Below are 17,749 nucleotides of genomic sequence, written 5' to 3' on the forward strand. Positions count from 1 at the left end.
TGTCTAACACAACACATTCACAATCTGCTGTGTGCATAACATGGGTGGGGTAGATTAATAAAGGAAGAAGGGGATGGGCTTTTAATGTGCAAGTTCCAAGTGATTGTTATGAAGGACGAGGATGGAGGAAGCAGAGTCCTCGCACCGTACGGAGATGCCATGAGGGCCTTTTGAAGATGTGATTGTTTGTGATTGTCTGGTTCTGGTTTTAGAGGCAGTTGGAAAAGATCTCGCAAACCATGTACTTAAATTTGCTCCATTAAATTGATTTTTTTCTTGACTGTAATCCCTCATGTGTATTAAGTAACCTGAGTTTGAGTACTTCTGCTTATGTGTGTCTACTTTTTGCGTGAGCAATGATGCAGAATATGAACATTTGTTTTGCCCGTAAGAATCTCTTAACCTCTCCTGTGTAAGTGTAATGATTAAAAACTTGGACCACAAATCTGCTTCTGATTCCAACACCACCTGTCCAAAGTATTACAAAAAGGTCAAAACATTTTCAGCTGCAGAGGAACAGAAAGCGTTAGAAAATCACACAAAGGTAGGTTTGTGCAGAAGATACAAAATGGGATCTTTTGTAACTTGATTATTTAAAGAATAGGAGTGATACTAATCAGGTTAGGCATGCTGGCAGGACAGTCAAGGAGAAGAGATGCTTCAACCTTCACTGAAGATTAATTCATCCATGTTGGATGTAAGAGAAAAGGGAATGTCTGGCAGAAATAGCAACAGGAAGGCAGTAGATTACATATTTAAGAAGTAGTTGAGATGCTTGATTTCTAGACTTTTGACAGTGTCTTTATTACTCGGGGTTATTTAATATTTCTGTACCTTTTTAAATAAATCTGTAAAATGAAAATAATATCTGCCTAAATATATAAACAAGTGGTTGTGCCAATTTGTAAATGACTGTGTAGTTAAGTAGTCCATGGAAGCAAGTTGGTGAGAGACAGAGGTGTTTTCTGTCTTCCTAAGATGATACTTTGCTCTTTCACTTCTCAAAAGCAAGTACAAAGTAGATTCAAAACTCGGGTTAGTAGAAGTATATAATGTAACAACAGTAGTTTGTGAAGCATAGAGTTGAAGACTCATGAGATTCATTTTCCTAATTTATCAAGTTCTGAAATGCTCTCTGAGGGCTGGCTGGCTGATCTAGCCAAGCCATGGGGGTGGCTAAGCACAACCCGAACTTTAGATGTTCTGAGCTAGAGATGGCACTGCAAAAATGCCCCACTCCAGAAAAGCTTAAAGCAAGGATGAAACTCTTTAAGTTTGATGAGCCAAACTTTAATAATACAGACGTAGCCCAAATGAGAGGTTGAAGTGGGCTGGAATCCCTAGTTTGCAGTGAACCTGTACATACCACCAGTCTGTTGTTTTCAGTTCTTAGCAAAGGCATAAGAATTAGGTGGTGTAATATTGTGTAGCTACCAAATTAACATTTATAACAATATTTAGTTGCAGGGATTGTCCGGTAGAAAAACAATATATGAACTGCCTTAGAATACAGTTCTTCTAAGTATAGTGTCTAGCCACTAATGATAGGATAGCATGGGCATATGAAAAAATAATTAAAGAATGGGTAATTTTCGTCATAAATACTAAATGTCTTATGTATTTCGCAAGAATTAAATTTAATTGTTAATGCCATAGCTTAATAATTGTATTCGCTGCATCTCTGAATATAGACTCACATGGCCAACATGAACTTACATTGCAACATAAGAATTTGTGTGGCATAATTACATTAGATTCACTGTGTGTTTTTTTGTTGTTTGTTTGTTTTAACAAGGGGTGTAGGGTTGTGTGTGGGCCTGTGAACTTTACTATTTTTTTTCCTTCGGATAATTTTTGGGGAAAATACTGTGTGCAATGTTCCAAAATTTGTGATTAGTGACTGTAAAGTGATTGATGCAATGATTAGAGGGGAGAAAGCCCTAAAAATTGTTGTTGGTGGGAAGTGGTAAGCTACATTAATTGAGCCCAATGAGCAGTAACCAGCATGTTCTGCAGTCTCAAGTCACCAACCAGGGTACCAGCTGCTGTGTCAGTGGTGTTTAGGCTGTAGAAGGTAACCTTGACTCTTTGGGAAAAACAAAACAATTTTATCCTAAACAATCCAAGAGGTCTGTTTCCAGCAAAGTGAGCTTTTGTGCTGTAAACTTCATTCATTGAGCATGAGTCATTTGGTTTCAGTCAAAGATCCGTTTAAAACTGGGCTCTGGCTAAGGGTGGAAGAGGTTCGCAAAAAGTAGCTTCAGTGGTGAAGTGAGCCACAGTGGCGCGTGCCTGCTTGTTCCTGCCTGTTGAGTGGCCTTCCTTGCCCCTTTGTTGGTGCTGGTGCAAATCACTGCACTGTAAACTGGGTCATGGGCTGCTTTTCCTGAGGAAAACTTCTGCTCCCCCTTCGATTTTATCCAAGACCGTGGCCCTATCAAGAACCCTGCTCGGCTGAGTTAAGGGTGGGAAGAGATAGCTGGGTTTGAGGAGGAAGGCGTGGAAATTTCTGAAGCTGGTCCTGCTGACAAAGTCAGCATGTTGAGGAACTACACCCTAAAGCAAAAGGTTCAGGAATGTAGAAACGCTAGAATATACACCATGAAAGGGCGTGGGGAATTGCTTCCAGGTTTAGGTTTATTTTATGCTGGAAAGTAAAGTTTTGATACTTTTTTTTTTTACTTGTTGATTTTAAGATGCTTATCTGCTGAATTGCATTCTTTCAGTTTTGGTATGTACGCTATGGAATTTCACAGTGATCTGTCCAAGCCTGGCTAGCTAGAAGAAAGTAATACAGGCATATTCAGCCTGGAGAAGAGAAGGCTCCGGGGTGATGTTATAGCAGCCTTCCAGTACTTAAAGGAGGCCTGCAGGAAAGCTGGAGAGGGACTTTTTACAAGGGCATGTAGTGATAGGACAAGGGGCAATGCATTTAAACTGAAAGAGGGGAGATTTAGATTGGATATAAGGAAGAAATTTTTCACTCAGAGGGTGGTGAGGCACTGGAACGGGTTGCCCAGAGAAGTTGTAGATGCCTCATCCTTGGAAGTGTTCAAGGCCAGGTTGGATGAGGCTTTGGGCAACCTGGTGTAGTGGAGGGTTTCCCTGCCCATGACAGGGGGTTTGGAACTAGATGATCTTTGAGGTCCCTTCCAACCCTAACCGTTCTGATTCTATGATATATTTCAAAAAGATACAAAAAAGAAGTAGGAAAGTGAAAAATGTGTTGGGGAAAAAACATGATGTGAAGGGAAAAATGCAAGCAAAACAAAGCGATAAAAGAATAGGTCTTTGGTGAGCTGTGCTGGCAATACTTAATGAAAGCAAGTATCTCATTTGTGGTCTGCAGACCAGTTCCATAAAGAGTGATATCCTGAAGACAGAAAGACCGTCTGGTGGAGATCAACCTTGTTTTTCCGCTCTTAAGTACAGGGAGTTCCTGTTCATGTCAAGTATCAGCATCAGGAAAAATAATGCAGATCTGAGAAGTCTGTTCTTAAAAAAAAAAAAAAAAAAAAAAAGTAGGAGCAAGAAAATAGGTTACTTAGTGCAAAACACTTTTATTAGTCTGCCAGATTGCCCAGAAGTGATTGTGACATCTCCTTCATGAAACACATTAATAGCAGAAGAAACTAATAGGATAGAATATTAATTCATCTGCTCTGTTTTACGGGGAGGCAAAGAACAGCCAAGACTTCTGTCTGATGCTGTCCCTGAAAAAGCATCTTTGTGTTTATGAATGCATTATGAAAGATTACCTGAGGTGATCCGAAAGTACATGGTTTCCAACTTGAAGAGGATCTATAAAAGAGAGCAAGGAGCTTTTCTTTTCTGTTTCGATGTCTCTAAAAAGATCTGAAAAATCTTAGAAAACTTAATTGCAGGAGAGTTCTCTTCTTATTTTTGTTTGGGAATGTGGTCTCTGAGCAGCTGAGAGGGTAACTAACACTTAGTCAGACTGACTTTCATATTTTGTGTGTATATCAACATATACTTAACTCAGACACCTAATCTGCAATAGGAAGAAAACCTATGGTTAACTGTCAGTAGCGGTAGGAGTACCAATACATCTAAATTCTTTCTCCAAATCCTGGCAGAATTTCAGCAAAATGCAAATAATTTTTAAAAAACTTTTATTTAAACAGCTTTCAATTCATCTCTTCATACAAATTCAGAAATAAAGGCTTGTGCGTTTGTCAATAGCAAAGCTAGATTTCTAAAACTGATGAAGAAGGGTTTTAGAAGTGATCGTCACTTCATTGCAATGCTGAGCATTTCTCGCATAATGTATTGGGACAATGTTATTTTTTGCAACTCAGGACATGCAATGCAGGAAGTGATGTCTGTCATTAACCTCCTCTAATGTTTTCTTTGATACGTTTTTGCCTTTAAATTGCTTGTAACGTAAAGGTTTTTATTAAAATGTTCTTTCTTGGATTGTGCTTAAGGATCATTTTAAGAATCAAGGGAGGAATGGTTCCTCTCATTCCAGAGTTGGGCTCTGAAGAAAATTTTGATCAAGGTAAATTGGCAATAAGGATATACACAACTTTGGACTTCTGACTTTTGAAATGGAACAGCGGGTATTGCCTTGGTAATAACCTATAACTGTTGTCCCCTTTGTAAAATTTCCTCTGAGTTTGCCTGCAACCCCCCATTACCTGTGTTCAGTGAAGATTTGTTAAATCCAATAGCTCCAATTTGTGATGATTCCATCTGCCCTGGGTACGCTCCAATAGATCACAGTCCTCAGTGTAAGGACTGGGGGTACCTTCCAGCTGCCAGGTGGATAGTGCTGTGGCAATGAATGCTGCTGTAGTGGATGATTGATCAACTATGGTATCGTTTTTCCAGCAGAAAATAATACATGCGTGCAGAAAGCTTGGGGTTTTTTCGGCTGGAAGAGGCAAAATGTTGTGTGCCATTTCTGAATGCTCCTACAGTTTGAGAACCTCTGCATGAAGTGAAACAGACATTTTGCTTCCATCTTCCACCTTTTAGGGGCACGGCTTTTTTAGTTGCGATATGTGCAGAATATATGTTACGGTTTGGAAAACATGTTCTGTCCTTTTAAGTTAACGCTCTCTTGTGTTTGAATTGGATGGTACTGTGTTGGCTCTCAGGTAGAATTGAATAATGCAAGTCCTCAGTGTTACAAAATATGTTTGTTTTTCAGTTCCGAGAACAAAGAGTGTGAAGCCATAAACTTAAAGAGCAACCAAAAGGAAAGCACAACTCTGCCTGCACTTTTGAAGGTACAATTTTTATTTACTAATACTTACGTGAGCTAAAGCCTGCTTCCTCTGCTTGTGACTACTTGCTAGTGTTCTGATGTTGGATGTATTCCTGACTGCGATGTAGCACCTGGTTGCTACATGCCGGGTTAGAGTCCATTACGCCAGGGTACTAATACACGTGCAGAAAACAGAAAGACTGTGCATCACATTCTTAAAACAAAATTCACGTCCTTACTTACGTTAAACAAGTGGGAGTCTAGTGCTAATTCTGCATGCATTTAGCCCATGAAGAAAGAAGCTAGTATTTTTATCAAGTGATGATTTCAGGCATTCCTCTAAAACACTGTTTCTATATAATTTATGAATATCTAACCAACAAATGTTTGCCTTCCTGAAGATCTCCTGGTTGCCAACCAAACCACTTTAAGATCTTTCTGCTGAAATTCGTATTCATGTTGACTGTCCTTCACCAGTGTCATCCATCTTAATCATGCTTGTCTTGTCCTGTAAGCAAAAAAAGGAAATGCTTCTTTGTGATCAAGGCTTTCTCCTATGTCACTTGACACAAAGTGGTGGTTGCCTATAAAGTTATGTTTAGATTTAGTCAAATATCATAACTAATTATGTACAGGACAGGGCCTGGTGATAACAGCCGGTTTTGCTGCTGTCACATCATGCCCTGCACAGAGCCATTTTAGTGATTCATTTGTTAAGCACTTTGGCTTGTTTTTTTGTTCCTTTTTCTAGTAGTTTTAATTTAATGTAGGTGGTATTGTGGCTGTTTCCCGAAAAGGGCCTTGACTAGTCTGCCAGACTTATCTGGGGCTGGGGATGCAGTAGGCTTCTCATCACACTGAATGTGAGATTTCTGTCCTGTGTTGCATTCATTGAGCACTAGTGGTGTATGGAGAAGGAAACAAGTCTTCTTCCTGTATGCCTACAGTCTCTGTGTAGTTGCATCTCCAGTTTCTAGGCACTGTTTGTATGAGCTTTGCCAAAGGTCAAGAGATGTTGCAGTTGCTTCTACGAAGAGCCAGTTCAGTCCAATGGGGTTGTTAGCTCAAGAACAATTACATGTTGAATGTAGTATATCTGCATCAAGGTGGGAAACAATGCGATGACGTTTGTTCAGAAGCCCTGTGGATTAAAGCCAACTCTGCCAGTTCTGACCTCCTGGAAAACACCACTGAATACCTTTCTCTTACTACAAATCGTTTGTTGATTTTATGCTTTGCAATGCAGGCAGAAAGGATTCTGATAAACTAGAGGAATTTTTACTATAATAGAAGCAAATTTTCTGCATTAAAAAAAAGTCTGATTTTTCTATGTTAGATCAGTGGAAAAATCTAAAACAGATTTTCCTTTTGAAGAAGGTTTTGGCTAGGGAAGAGGAATTATTTAACATACGTGCACAGGACTTCAAACCAGAAATTGCTTAGAAGGAAGTATGAAGAGGGCTAGGTCTCAAGGAACAAGCAGGCTGCATAGGTGGAGCAAAGGGAGCATAGTAGGTTTAAGTTACCTAAGAGTATCTCTTTCTTGCCAAAAAGTAAATCTCATTTATTTTTTAATGTAAAAAAGCCCAAATTCAGAATCTTTCCTGCTGAATCTAAATTTGTTGCAGTAAAGTCTTGTGCTCAGAACTTGTGTTTTTGTAATATTGTACTAAAAGTTGGTGTCAATATTAATGCTGGAAAGTTTTGTTCTAAATACCTGATCTGTTTTATTGTCTTACCATAACTTTTTATTTAATTATATTGTCTTTGACCTGTGTTTAGAAGTCTAAAGTGTTACAGTGTACATTACATTACATTATATTTGAAATAATACCTGATGTTTGTATAGGCTTTATAAGAAAGGTGTGGTTTTCATATTACTAGAATGTGCTGGCTGTTCAATTTTACTGAGTTTCCTGTGTGACTGACTTCCCTCTTTCTTAAGCTGATGAAAAATCTTCTGATACGCTTGAACAGTTTCATATGGATGATAGTAATGAGTACTTTTAGCTCTATAATTTTGTATACTGCGTGCACTGAAATTACAAATAGATAGTAAAAACTGATTCAGAGGAGGTGGAGAAAGTGTTTATTTTCTACTGCTTGCCCCCCCTCCTTGTTTTTTGGTGAATAAATTTTATTTTTTTTCCTCCCTTCCTTCAACATACACTTGTGTTGTGGTAACACTACACTGTCTGGTGCCTGACATTGGCCAAAATAAGCTGTCTTGTGCAAAGATCACAAGAATGCAGCTGAACAGTTGGAGAGAACTGAGATTGTCTCATTATGAAAGGGATTGTGTATGATATTGAAAGATCATAGAATCATAGAATGGTTTGGGCTGGAAGGGACCTTAAGGATCATCTAGTTCCAACCTCTCTGCCACAGGCAGGGACACCTTCCCCTAGATCAGGTTGCTCAAAGCTTCATCCAACCTGGCCTTGGACACTTCCAAGGATGGGGCAGCCACAGCTTCTCTGGGCAACCTATTCTAGTGTTTCACCACTCTCATTGTAAAAAATTTCTTCCTTAGGTCTAACTGAAATCTACCCTCTTTCAGTTTAAATCCATTGCCCCTTGTCCTACCACTACACACCCTTGCAAAAAAATCCCTCTCCAGCTTTCCTGTAGGCCCCCTTTAGGTACTGGAAGGCTACTGTAAGGTCTCTTTGGAGCTTTCTCTTCTCCAGGCTGAACAGCCCCAACTCTCTCAGCTTGTCTTCATAGCAGAGGTGCTTCAGCCCTTGGATAGTCTTCATGGTCCTCCTCTGGATTTGCTCCAGCAGCTCCATGTCCTTCTTGTGTTGGGGACTCCAGAGCTGAATGCAGTACTCCAGGTGGGGTCTTGTGACAGCAGAGTAGAACGGCAGAATCACGTCCCTTGACGTGCTGGCCACATTTCTTTGGATACATCCCAGGATACGGTTGGCTTTCTGGGCTGCCAATGCACATCACTGGCTCATGTTGAGCTTCTCATCAACTAACACTTCAAGTCCTTCTCCTCAGGGCTGCTCTCAATCCATTCTCCACCCAGCCTGTACTTGTGCTAGGGATTGCCCCGGCCCACTTGCAAGACCTTGCACTTGGCCTTGTTGAATGATGAAGTTCGCACAAGCCCACCTTTTGAGCTCATCAAGGTCTCTCTGGATGGCATCCCTTCCCTCCAGTGTGTCCACAACACCACACAGCTTTGGTGTCGTCAGGAAACTTGCTGAGATTGCACTCGATCCCACTGTTCATGTCACCAACAAAGATGTTAAACAGCACCATCCCCAATACCAGCCCCTGAAGAAACAGCACTTGTCACTGGTCTCTACTTGGATATCAAGCTGCTTACCACAACTCTTTGAGTGTGACCATCCAGCCAATTCCTTATCTACTGAGTGGTCCATCCATCAAGCAATGTCTCTCCAATTTAGAGACAAGGATGTAATGAGGGACAGTGTCAAATGCTTCGGACAGGTCCAGGTAGATGACGTCAGCTGCTCTTCCTTTTTCCACCAATGCTGTAACCCCATCATAGAAGGCCCCCAGATTTATCAGGCAGGATTTGCCCTTAGTGAAGCCATGGTGACTGCCACCAATCACCCCTTTATTTTCCACGTGCCTTAGCATAGTTGCCAGGAGGATCTGCTCCATGATCTTGGCAGGCACAGAGGTGAGACTGACTAGCCTGTAGTTCCCTGGGTTTTCGTTTTTTCCCTTTTTAAAAATGGGGGTTACGTTTCCCATTTTCTGGTCGATGCGAACTTCACTGGACTGCCATGACTTCTGAAATATGATGGATAGTGACTTAGCAACTTCATCTGTCATTTCCCCCAGCGCTCGTGGATGCATCTCATCAGGTCCCATGAACTTATGCACCTTCAGGTTCCTTAGATCATCTTGAACCTGATCTCCTACAGTGGGCGGTTCTTCATTCTCCCAGTCCCTGCCTTTGCCTTCTGTGGCTTGGGCAGGGCAGCTAGAGCATTTGGCAGTGAAGACTGAGGCAAAAAAGTCATTGAGTACCTCAGCCTTTTCCATATCCCTGGTAACCAGGTCTCCCGTTTCATTCCATAGAGGGCCCACGTTTTCCCTAATGTGCGTTTGCATTGAGGTGTTTAAGTTGGGCCTCTGATTAATCTGACTTACCGTCTCGAGTGGCTGGAATTCCTTTCTGCTGCTCTTCAGGTGCTCTCAGCTTGTCTTGATCAAGCTTCATATATCCCTCTCCCCTTTCAAATCTAGCTTAAAGCCCTGTCAATGAGCCCCACTAGCTGATGTGCAAAGACCCTCGTTTCCCCCTTGAAAAGGATGAATCCAGTCTTATTCATTGAGTCATCAAGGTTACAATGGGCTGAATAAAAAAAGTACATTTTGTTCTATGGAAAGTGTACTTTGTGAGGAATGTCTAAATCTGTATAGCTAGATGGAATGGGTTTGGGCAGGTTTCCATTCATGTCCGTGTCTCTGAACCGTACATCTACCTAGTCATTTCAGGTGGATGGTGACTAAAAGTTGAAACCATGTTGTGTCCATCTGTCACCAAGTTAATAAGCTATCTTGTTTCTGATAGACTTACGTGCTGTGATTTTCTGTATTCATTGGCCATCTCAGCAGGAGGCCAGAGGCCAAATAATGGGAGAACTGTAAGTCTCTGATGTAGCGGCAAAGATTGGACATCTAAATGAGCTGAGTGAGTGGAGCCGGGAAACGTGCTGAGCTACGGTCACTCTTTAGCTCTTCCAAGCACTTTAGTTACCAATTCTGTACTTTACCCCTGCTATTTTTTCCGCTGTGATGAAATATTTAGCTCATAGAGGGAGGAAAAGATATTGTAATATCTTATGAAAATATGAAGCCTAATCATTCTGTGCCAAGGTGACTTTGTCAACCGTCATTTGATGTCTTTTGAGAAAGTATTACTGAAATATATTTGCCATGTTTATTAATTCATTGTCGGAAAGTACGCCACCACCCATCACTATTATTTATGGATTTTGTTTTGCTTCTGTTTCTTTGAATTAGAGCTGTAAACAGTGCTCTTTCTAAGTGCTCCATTTCAGCAATGTCATTGTTGAACAGATGGTCGTGTGGATGTAAACAGCTCTTGAACTTCATGTTTAGTGGTCGAAGTATCTGCATTGCATAGTGTCCAGTGCGTGTTAGTGTATCATTAACCTCACTTTTAGCACTACAGGGACTTTGTTTTCAAAAGGAACATTGCAACAGTGCTTCCCGCAAAAGTATGCAAAGTCATCTTTTACAGCTTTTGGTAACACCCTTAAAACAGAGGTTTACAACTGAGGCACAGGTGTTAGTTGAATTGTGTGGAACAGCTACCAAATAAGCTAACATCACTGCTGTAGCAAGCCATATGCTGGAGAATGTCCTGTGAGTCAGTTTTGAAGAAATCACACAACACTCTTGCAAGTGTAACCTGGCTCCTACCCGTATCACCATACTGTAGTAGTGGCGGCAGTGGTAGGTGCTTGGGCTAGTTTCAGTAGTAGTGAATGGCTTAGGTCCCAGGCTTGCTTTGTCTGAGGTTCTCATCCAACTGAAGGCTTTGCCGTGACAGAATAGGCAAATTCACTTGCCTGCTGACTGTCCCCAGGTATCCTTCCCATAGCGGTGCATGGAGGAAGTAGCATGTTCTCCCGTAACTGATTAGGAAGGAATTCTTAAGCCTCTCAGCACAGGACCTACTGTGTGAGGTCCATCAGGCAAATGCAAAAGTTTGAAAAATTAGGTACAAATATGATATACCAAATGTGTAATTTAGACTTCAGTATTTCAATAGCATTAAATATTTTATAATTTGGCCCATAGGCTCAAGCCTGGGTGCTAGTTGCCTGGATTAGCCAGAGGCAGTCTCAACCTGGATAGAAAACACAGGGGCGGAAGGTACTGCAGAGATTATCTAATCCACTCCTCTGCCCCAAGGCGAGATCTCTGTATCTATGTCATGCCTGATAGAAGTTAGTTTAACTTGTTCTCAAAGACCTCCAGGGATCGAGATCTCTAAGATCTCTGCAACTTCACCAGACAACTGTTCTACTGATTTCATAAACCTTATAATTAGGAAGTCTTTTTCTTAACATCCCATCTAAAGCTTCCTTGCTACAAATTAAACCTGTTGCGAATTATCCTCTGACAAGCACTCCTGTATACTGGGAACATGGAGAAGAGGTTATTCTGTAGCCCTGCCTTCTTACATGAATTTTGTTTCAAGGTAACATAAAGATGGCTGTATTTAAATGGTAGGCACAATATTAAAATTTGTCAGCAAGTACTACAATTAAGTGATAAGATGGAGCCAGATTCTTTTTGGAGTTGCAACAAACAGGACAAGCAGCAATAGGTACAAGCTGGAACATGGGGAAATTCTAGTCACCTATAAGAATTTTTTTCTTCTTTTCTCTTTTTTTTTTTTTTTTTCCCCTTTTTCCTCCTTTACTGTAAAGGTGGTCAGATGTTGGAACAGGTTGCCTAAGGAAGTTGCAGAATCTTTGTCCTTGGAAATACTCAGAATGCAACTCGATGAAGCCCTGCTCTAAATGGGAGCTGCTTTGAGCAGGAGCTTAGACTAGGCTTCCCCCCCACATTCCTTTCAGCCTAACTTGTTTTGTGATTCTCTGTCACATCGTTTTTCATCCTGTGTGTGAATTCACATAAAGAAAAGCTCCATGAACTTGGTGAAGATATATAGCTATTCTAACTGAATATCCTAGTTCTGACTTCATAATTAAAGTTCTACAGAAGTTAGAAATCAAAATTAATCCCAGTGTCTTAGTTAACCACATACTTTTCCATACAGCATTATTTTGTTTCTTATTATTATGGTATTTCGTAGGTGTGTTATCTAAGTAATGTCTGCTCAGCCTGTGTGTGAATGCCTGCTGAAGGCCTTCTATCTTAGACCTTGTAATTAGAAATCAGAGAGAGATTCTTTGTCTTCTAGGAGTCAAGGGAGGTGGACTGTTACTACCAACCATATATTTTTTTTAAAACTGAGAGTTACTTTTAAAAATGTTGCTGCTCATGAAGGAAAGACAAAACCAAAATGGTTTTGGAGTTTGCATAATTCTTGTGGAACCTGAAAGCAGATCTTTTTCTCTTTGGCAACGATGTAGACTTTCGTTGGAACTTTATAGGCAAGTACATAACACCTTCTGATTTCCCAGGATGCTGTTAAATTAATGGTGTTAACAGCTGTATGTGTTCAGGAAGACTTTTCAAAATTATCCTATCTAAAGTCCTGGTAAATTCCTTTGTCATACTGAAGATTTTTAGAAAAGATTATCCTGAAAGGTGCTTCCCACTGAATTACTTTAGTTCTTCAAAGAAGGGATTGTGAGCAGGAAACTTCGTTTCAGGATAGGAGAAAAAAAGGATGGCCTTAAACCTTGCTTAGTTTGGCACAGAAAACCACCAAGGAGAAAGATGAGAAGCAGAAGCGTGGTGCCAGATGCTATAGCATGCTAAGAGAATACATGTACAGGTGGAAATTGTACTGTCTCACCCCATTCCCAGTGTACTGCCTGGTTGTGCACAACTTCTGCCTTGAAAAGGTGAATTTCACCTTTATTTTTTAATTTATTTTCAAATGTCAGGGCACTGTCAAGTAAAAAAGAATAAAAATTATTTCATGTTTGTGAAAACATTTTCATTAAAAGATAGTGGATATGTAATACTGGGAGAATTTAGAGGAAAGAACGGAAATTAGACAGACAATTTAAATCTGTTCTCTCTGGCTCCATACTAGACCTTGTAGTAGTAAGGTGATGGTTACATACTGAGAAGTGAGTACCAATTCGTAATCATTAATCAGAACTTTACAGTAATTTCAGGAGTAAATTTTGAAGTAATTCTGCAAATGGTGTAAACAGAATTTTTTTTGAAGTTTGCTTTGTCATTCTGGAGACTTATCACTGACTACAATTCCCTGTAAAGGTGACCTAGCAGAAACTCTATTTCAAATTGTACTTCCTTTTTCTCTTATCTTTTCATTTGAAGTGTTCACCCTTACCACTTTAATTTTTGTTCTATTTTTCAGGAAGATGAGTCTGGATACTTAGTCAGATTTTAGATGAACACTAGAGTTTCAGTATTTGTTTCATCTTTTCTTTCCTCATCTGACAAATTAAATCTACATTAAGGACTCCGTGGTGTTTCAGGAATTTAAATGCATAACCAGATTTTTAAAGTCCCAGTGCTGAACTTTCAACAGAGGCAGTTATCTTTCCAAATGTTAAATAGTCATTGAATTTAAGTAGGTTTATTTTTAAAAATGCAAAACTGATATAGTTTAAGTAAAACTCCCTTCCTGTTGTTTAACTTCTGCTCCTGATGATGAAGATGCCATGATTTAATCAGTTTTGTAGTTACTCTTGTCTTCCGGGGTTGTCATGACCTGAATTTTTCATGTCAAAACAAGCAGAGAAAGGAGAATGTGGAAGGAAAACTTCAGAGTGTAAAAAACCCAAAATATTCAGAAGTTCAAAGCATCGGTTATTTGTAGACATACAGAACTCACTATTAACTTCAATCTCCCCAAAGCCCCAAGGCTGTCTTTGTTAATCTTTGGGATTTTGCTTTTTCTGATTATTTCAAAGGTATTATTTAATTAAGACTAACCAGTTTTTGTTGATGGTGGAAATCCCTGCGTCATTTCCATCACCACTCTAATTACTGTTATATATAGGAAAAAGACACTTTGAGTGCATGTTTTTTACATGCATTTTTCTCATGAACGCTAGCAACAGTGGACTTTTAGGAGTTCTCTGCTTATCATGTATTTCACTGTCCGATAGTACTTTTTTCCTGAGTACTTTTTATTTATTTTTTAATACTAGGCCAATTTGCTTAAACCAGTCTTGTTCCTAATCTGTGTCTTGCTGTGTCTGGTTCTTTTTTGGTGAGGTTTCCATATGCATTGCCTCCCATTTGTTGAGAGTGCCTAACTTCTTTTCCTCACAGTAGCTGAAAAAGCAAAAGCTTATTTCATGTGTAGATTTAATGCACCTCAGTGTGTACCACTCATTTCAAACAGGTGGGAGATTACACCAGAGATGCTTTAGCCTCCCAGAGAAGAGACATCTGCTGGAAAACATGCACTAGTGACTCATTGAGGGGATGTACTAGAACTCAAGCTATTTCGCTGTGAATTTTGCTTAGTGTTACAAAATTTGCATACCATCTTGCTGTTCAGTTTGAATGAGATGTTCATAATTGTTAAATGAAATACAGCCATCTTAGCTATGTTGAAAGGTCGAAGCTAAGGCTAGGAACACAGTCAGTTTTCCAGTCTTAGAGGTGGTAATGCCTAAACGTGCTCCTTTGCGCACCCAACACTTTAATCTGAAACTCTTAAACTGTTTCTACACAATAGCAAACACAAATTCTGGACTAGTGTTGTGACCAATTCTCGGATGAGTAAATTGAGATGTCAGGGTTAAATGACTTGTTGAAGGTCCCTGGGGTTGAATCAATGATGATCTAAAATCCTGATGGCCAGATGTCTTCTCTCAGAACTGCAGGTGAGATGGGGTGGTTAAAGCGCACGACCACATCCGCACAATACGTAGAATGTCCTCCATCAGCAGCTCCCAGTGCAGCCGGACAAGACAGTCTGTGAGAGGTCTCCATGCGGCTGTCTAGAGTTTCTGCTTTGCAATGAGCGTTCATTCATGGGGAGTGAAATCCGAAATGTCTGGCTGTTGTGGCTGGAAGCTAATTCTTTGTTCGCAGAGATCTGTGTTTTAATGCTGTTAATGTTTTAATTTCATTCACTCATCAAGGCAATAAAAGAGATTGTATTCTTGGCAGACGGATGTAACCCCTGCCGAATGAGAACCTCTGGCAATTTGAACTTTTGCCACTCGACTACTGAGAGACGGCGGCTACCAGGGCGGCTGTTCTAGCCAGGATGGGAGGCGAGGCAAACCTGGCAGAGCAATCCTTCTTCAGGGTGCAGTTGTGCCGCTGGAGCTGCTCCGTGCGCTTCGGGGGGCTGTTCACACTGGTAGCAAGCCCTGCGCCTGACTGCGTAGGTGCAATTAGGCTTTGGGCGTATCCCTGTGCTACAGTCAGGAGCGGATTACAGCCTGGTAAATATACCTAGTCTACCGTTGAATAAATTAGCTCAGATAAGAATCACACTTGAGACATGACATCGTGGGCTTGTCTTCTTAGTCCAGGCTGCCAAGCTTCTCTGCAGCAGTTGCTCCACCAAGGTGAGACTGAACTACTGCACAGCAGATACAGCTTCAGTTATTGCTGCAGTCTCTTCAATCACCCGATTCAAGTCATAATCTTGTTTCACGCTCTGCTGACGTTCCCCACTACACCAGCCTCATTACACGTGAGGTCACAGGACCATAGGATAATTCAGGTTGAAGGGACCCCAGGATGTCATCTAGCTCAACCTCCTGCTTAAAGCAGGATCAACTATCAGGTCAGGCCAGGTTACCCAGGGCTTGCCCAGTGAAACTTTGAGTAAGAAGTTGCTAAAGAAATAAAATCTAATTAAAGCTTTATGAAGCATGTCACAAGCAGGAAAGCTCATGGAGAGTGGGAAAGGGGAGGCAAGGGGAAGACTGATGACAGCCCGTGTACAAAAGGAGCAGAAAGACCATACTGCAGCAGGAAAACTTTTTTTCTTGCATCAGCAAGGATCTCAAAGAGGATCTGGTAGGTAGCTTTTCATCCAGAAACTATTGTTTGTGTGGTAAGCCTGAGAAACTGTTCAGACTGCTGTGACACTGGAAGAGTATTTTTTTTTTTTTTTCATAACCGATGACATGAAGTGTAACAAATACGAGAGTCACTGGTATTCTTCCAGTATTGTGGATATCAGACTGCTCAAGCCTAATTGCAACACAGATGCAACTGCTCTGTCAAGGTCAACTAAAGGCCCTGGCTATCAAAAACCAGTGGAATATACCAGGGAAAGGATTGCTTTGTGTGTACCCTACACCCTTGCCTTTTTTTCCTGAGTATTTGCTGGGGGCTTCTATCAGAGATGAGCTCAGAGAGAGGCATGGGAAATAATAAGTGAAAGTTATCTTGGTGTTGCCTCCTGGAATTGCCATCGTACTGCCACGTTCGTCAGACACTTGTGCCTGCAGGCCCCTGCTGTGCTAAAGGCTTACCAGCTTTACAGATCATGTTCTTTCCTCTCACTAATTTGACTATGGCATTATCTTAAAATACAAACCTTAAAATCTGTAGCAGAAACAGCTTTGTTTGTATAATGCCTTAATGGTGGTTCAAACTTTGGATTGAGATTTTATGGGCAAATGATAAAACACCAATAGTTTATGCTGTCTTCTGTAGCAAAGGCAAAGTGGAGCAGGAGGGAGAATATATGGAGAGTAGGATTGATTGTATTGAAGGGAAGAAAGAAGGATTTGCATAGCTTCTGTGTTGGGACTCAATATCGCTGTATATCTTCAAGTAATCACAGTCTGAATGTTCTCCAGGGCTTTTTTTATGCAAGACACTGTTTACGGTTAAAGGTATGGAAGGACCTTTTCATATTAAAACTTTTAGTAAATCAAAAGAACAGGAAGTTAAATAAGGAAAGGAAGATTAAAGAGGAAGGAAAGCCTAAATAGATTTCTGTTTCTGGAAACAGGGACTACAGAACAGCTTTTCATGCAGTGCATGAATTATGCTTACAAATAAGAGGCACAGTCTTTACAAGCGTTATGTCTCAGAGCTGCTAGGGGAAGAATTCCACATGTAGAGATTTAATCATATTTGTAGATTCAGTTCCCAACATGAAAAAAATCACTAGTTCTTGAATACAAATTACTTTTTTAAAAAAAAAAAACAACCAAAACCCACACAAAACAAAAGCAACCAACCAACCAAAAGCCCCCAGAAATAAAAACCCTCAAAAAAACCCATAATACTAAACCAATGACAAGATTTAAATGTATTATTTTCTTTTATAGGTAATGCATTTAGCTGTTAACTTAATAGATATTGTAATAATTAATATAAATGTTTATAGCCTACAATAGTTATATCTGTAGAGAAAATAACAAGATTTGTATGCACTTCCTGCACTGAGATACTCTTTTAAATCTGACGTATTTGTGTGAATGATACTAATCACAGAGCAAGAGAGAAATGCCCTCAGTCACTTAAAGGTGAATCAAAAAACAGTATTGAAGAGTGCTGAGGTATTAATCAAAGGGAAGGAAGAAACTATGGCAGTAGAACTTTGAAGTTGACTATGGTAAATCATTCATTTGTTATCGAATTTTGGAAATTAATTTTTTTCTTGTTTCTGTTTTGTATTTCTTTATGCAAAGTACTTAGTTCCTATGAGATAGAGTTAATTGTTCAAGAGATTCATCCCAGGTTTGCATGTTACTTGCATGGTTTGCCTACTCCTGAAGATACCAGCCAGCACCATGGCACATCTGTAAGCTGCGCCGTTGTTGTCTTCCAGCAGTGGATTTGGGTAGAGTTGACTTGTAAAGTGATAAATTCCTGAATGCTACAGGGGTGGCTACATCC

General features: G+C 40.3%; 1 protein-coding gene across 1 annotated transcript in view; it reads left to right on the forward strand.

The window, feature by feature from the left end:
- Positions 1 to 17,749, forward strand: part of CRYBG3 (crystallin beta-gamma domain containing 3) — a 99,894-nt gene that overhangs the window by 11,559 nt on the left and 70,586 nt on the right. The window contains 1 exon segment of the mRNA XM_086622928.1: positions 5,177 to 5,255. Within this exon segment, the coding sequence (XP_086479054.1) occupies positions 5,177 to 5,255 (79 nt within the window).

Source organism: Tauraco erythrolophus, chromosome 1 (assembly GCF_009769465.1).
Source record: "Tauraco erythrolophus isolate bTauEry1 chromosome 1, bTauEry1.pri, whole genome shotgun sequence".
NCBI lineage: Eukaryota > Metazoa > Chordata > Aves > Musophagiformes > Musophagidae > Tauraco > Tauraco erythrolophus.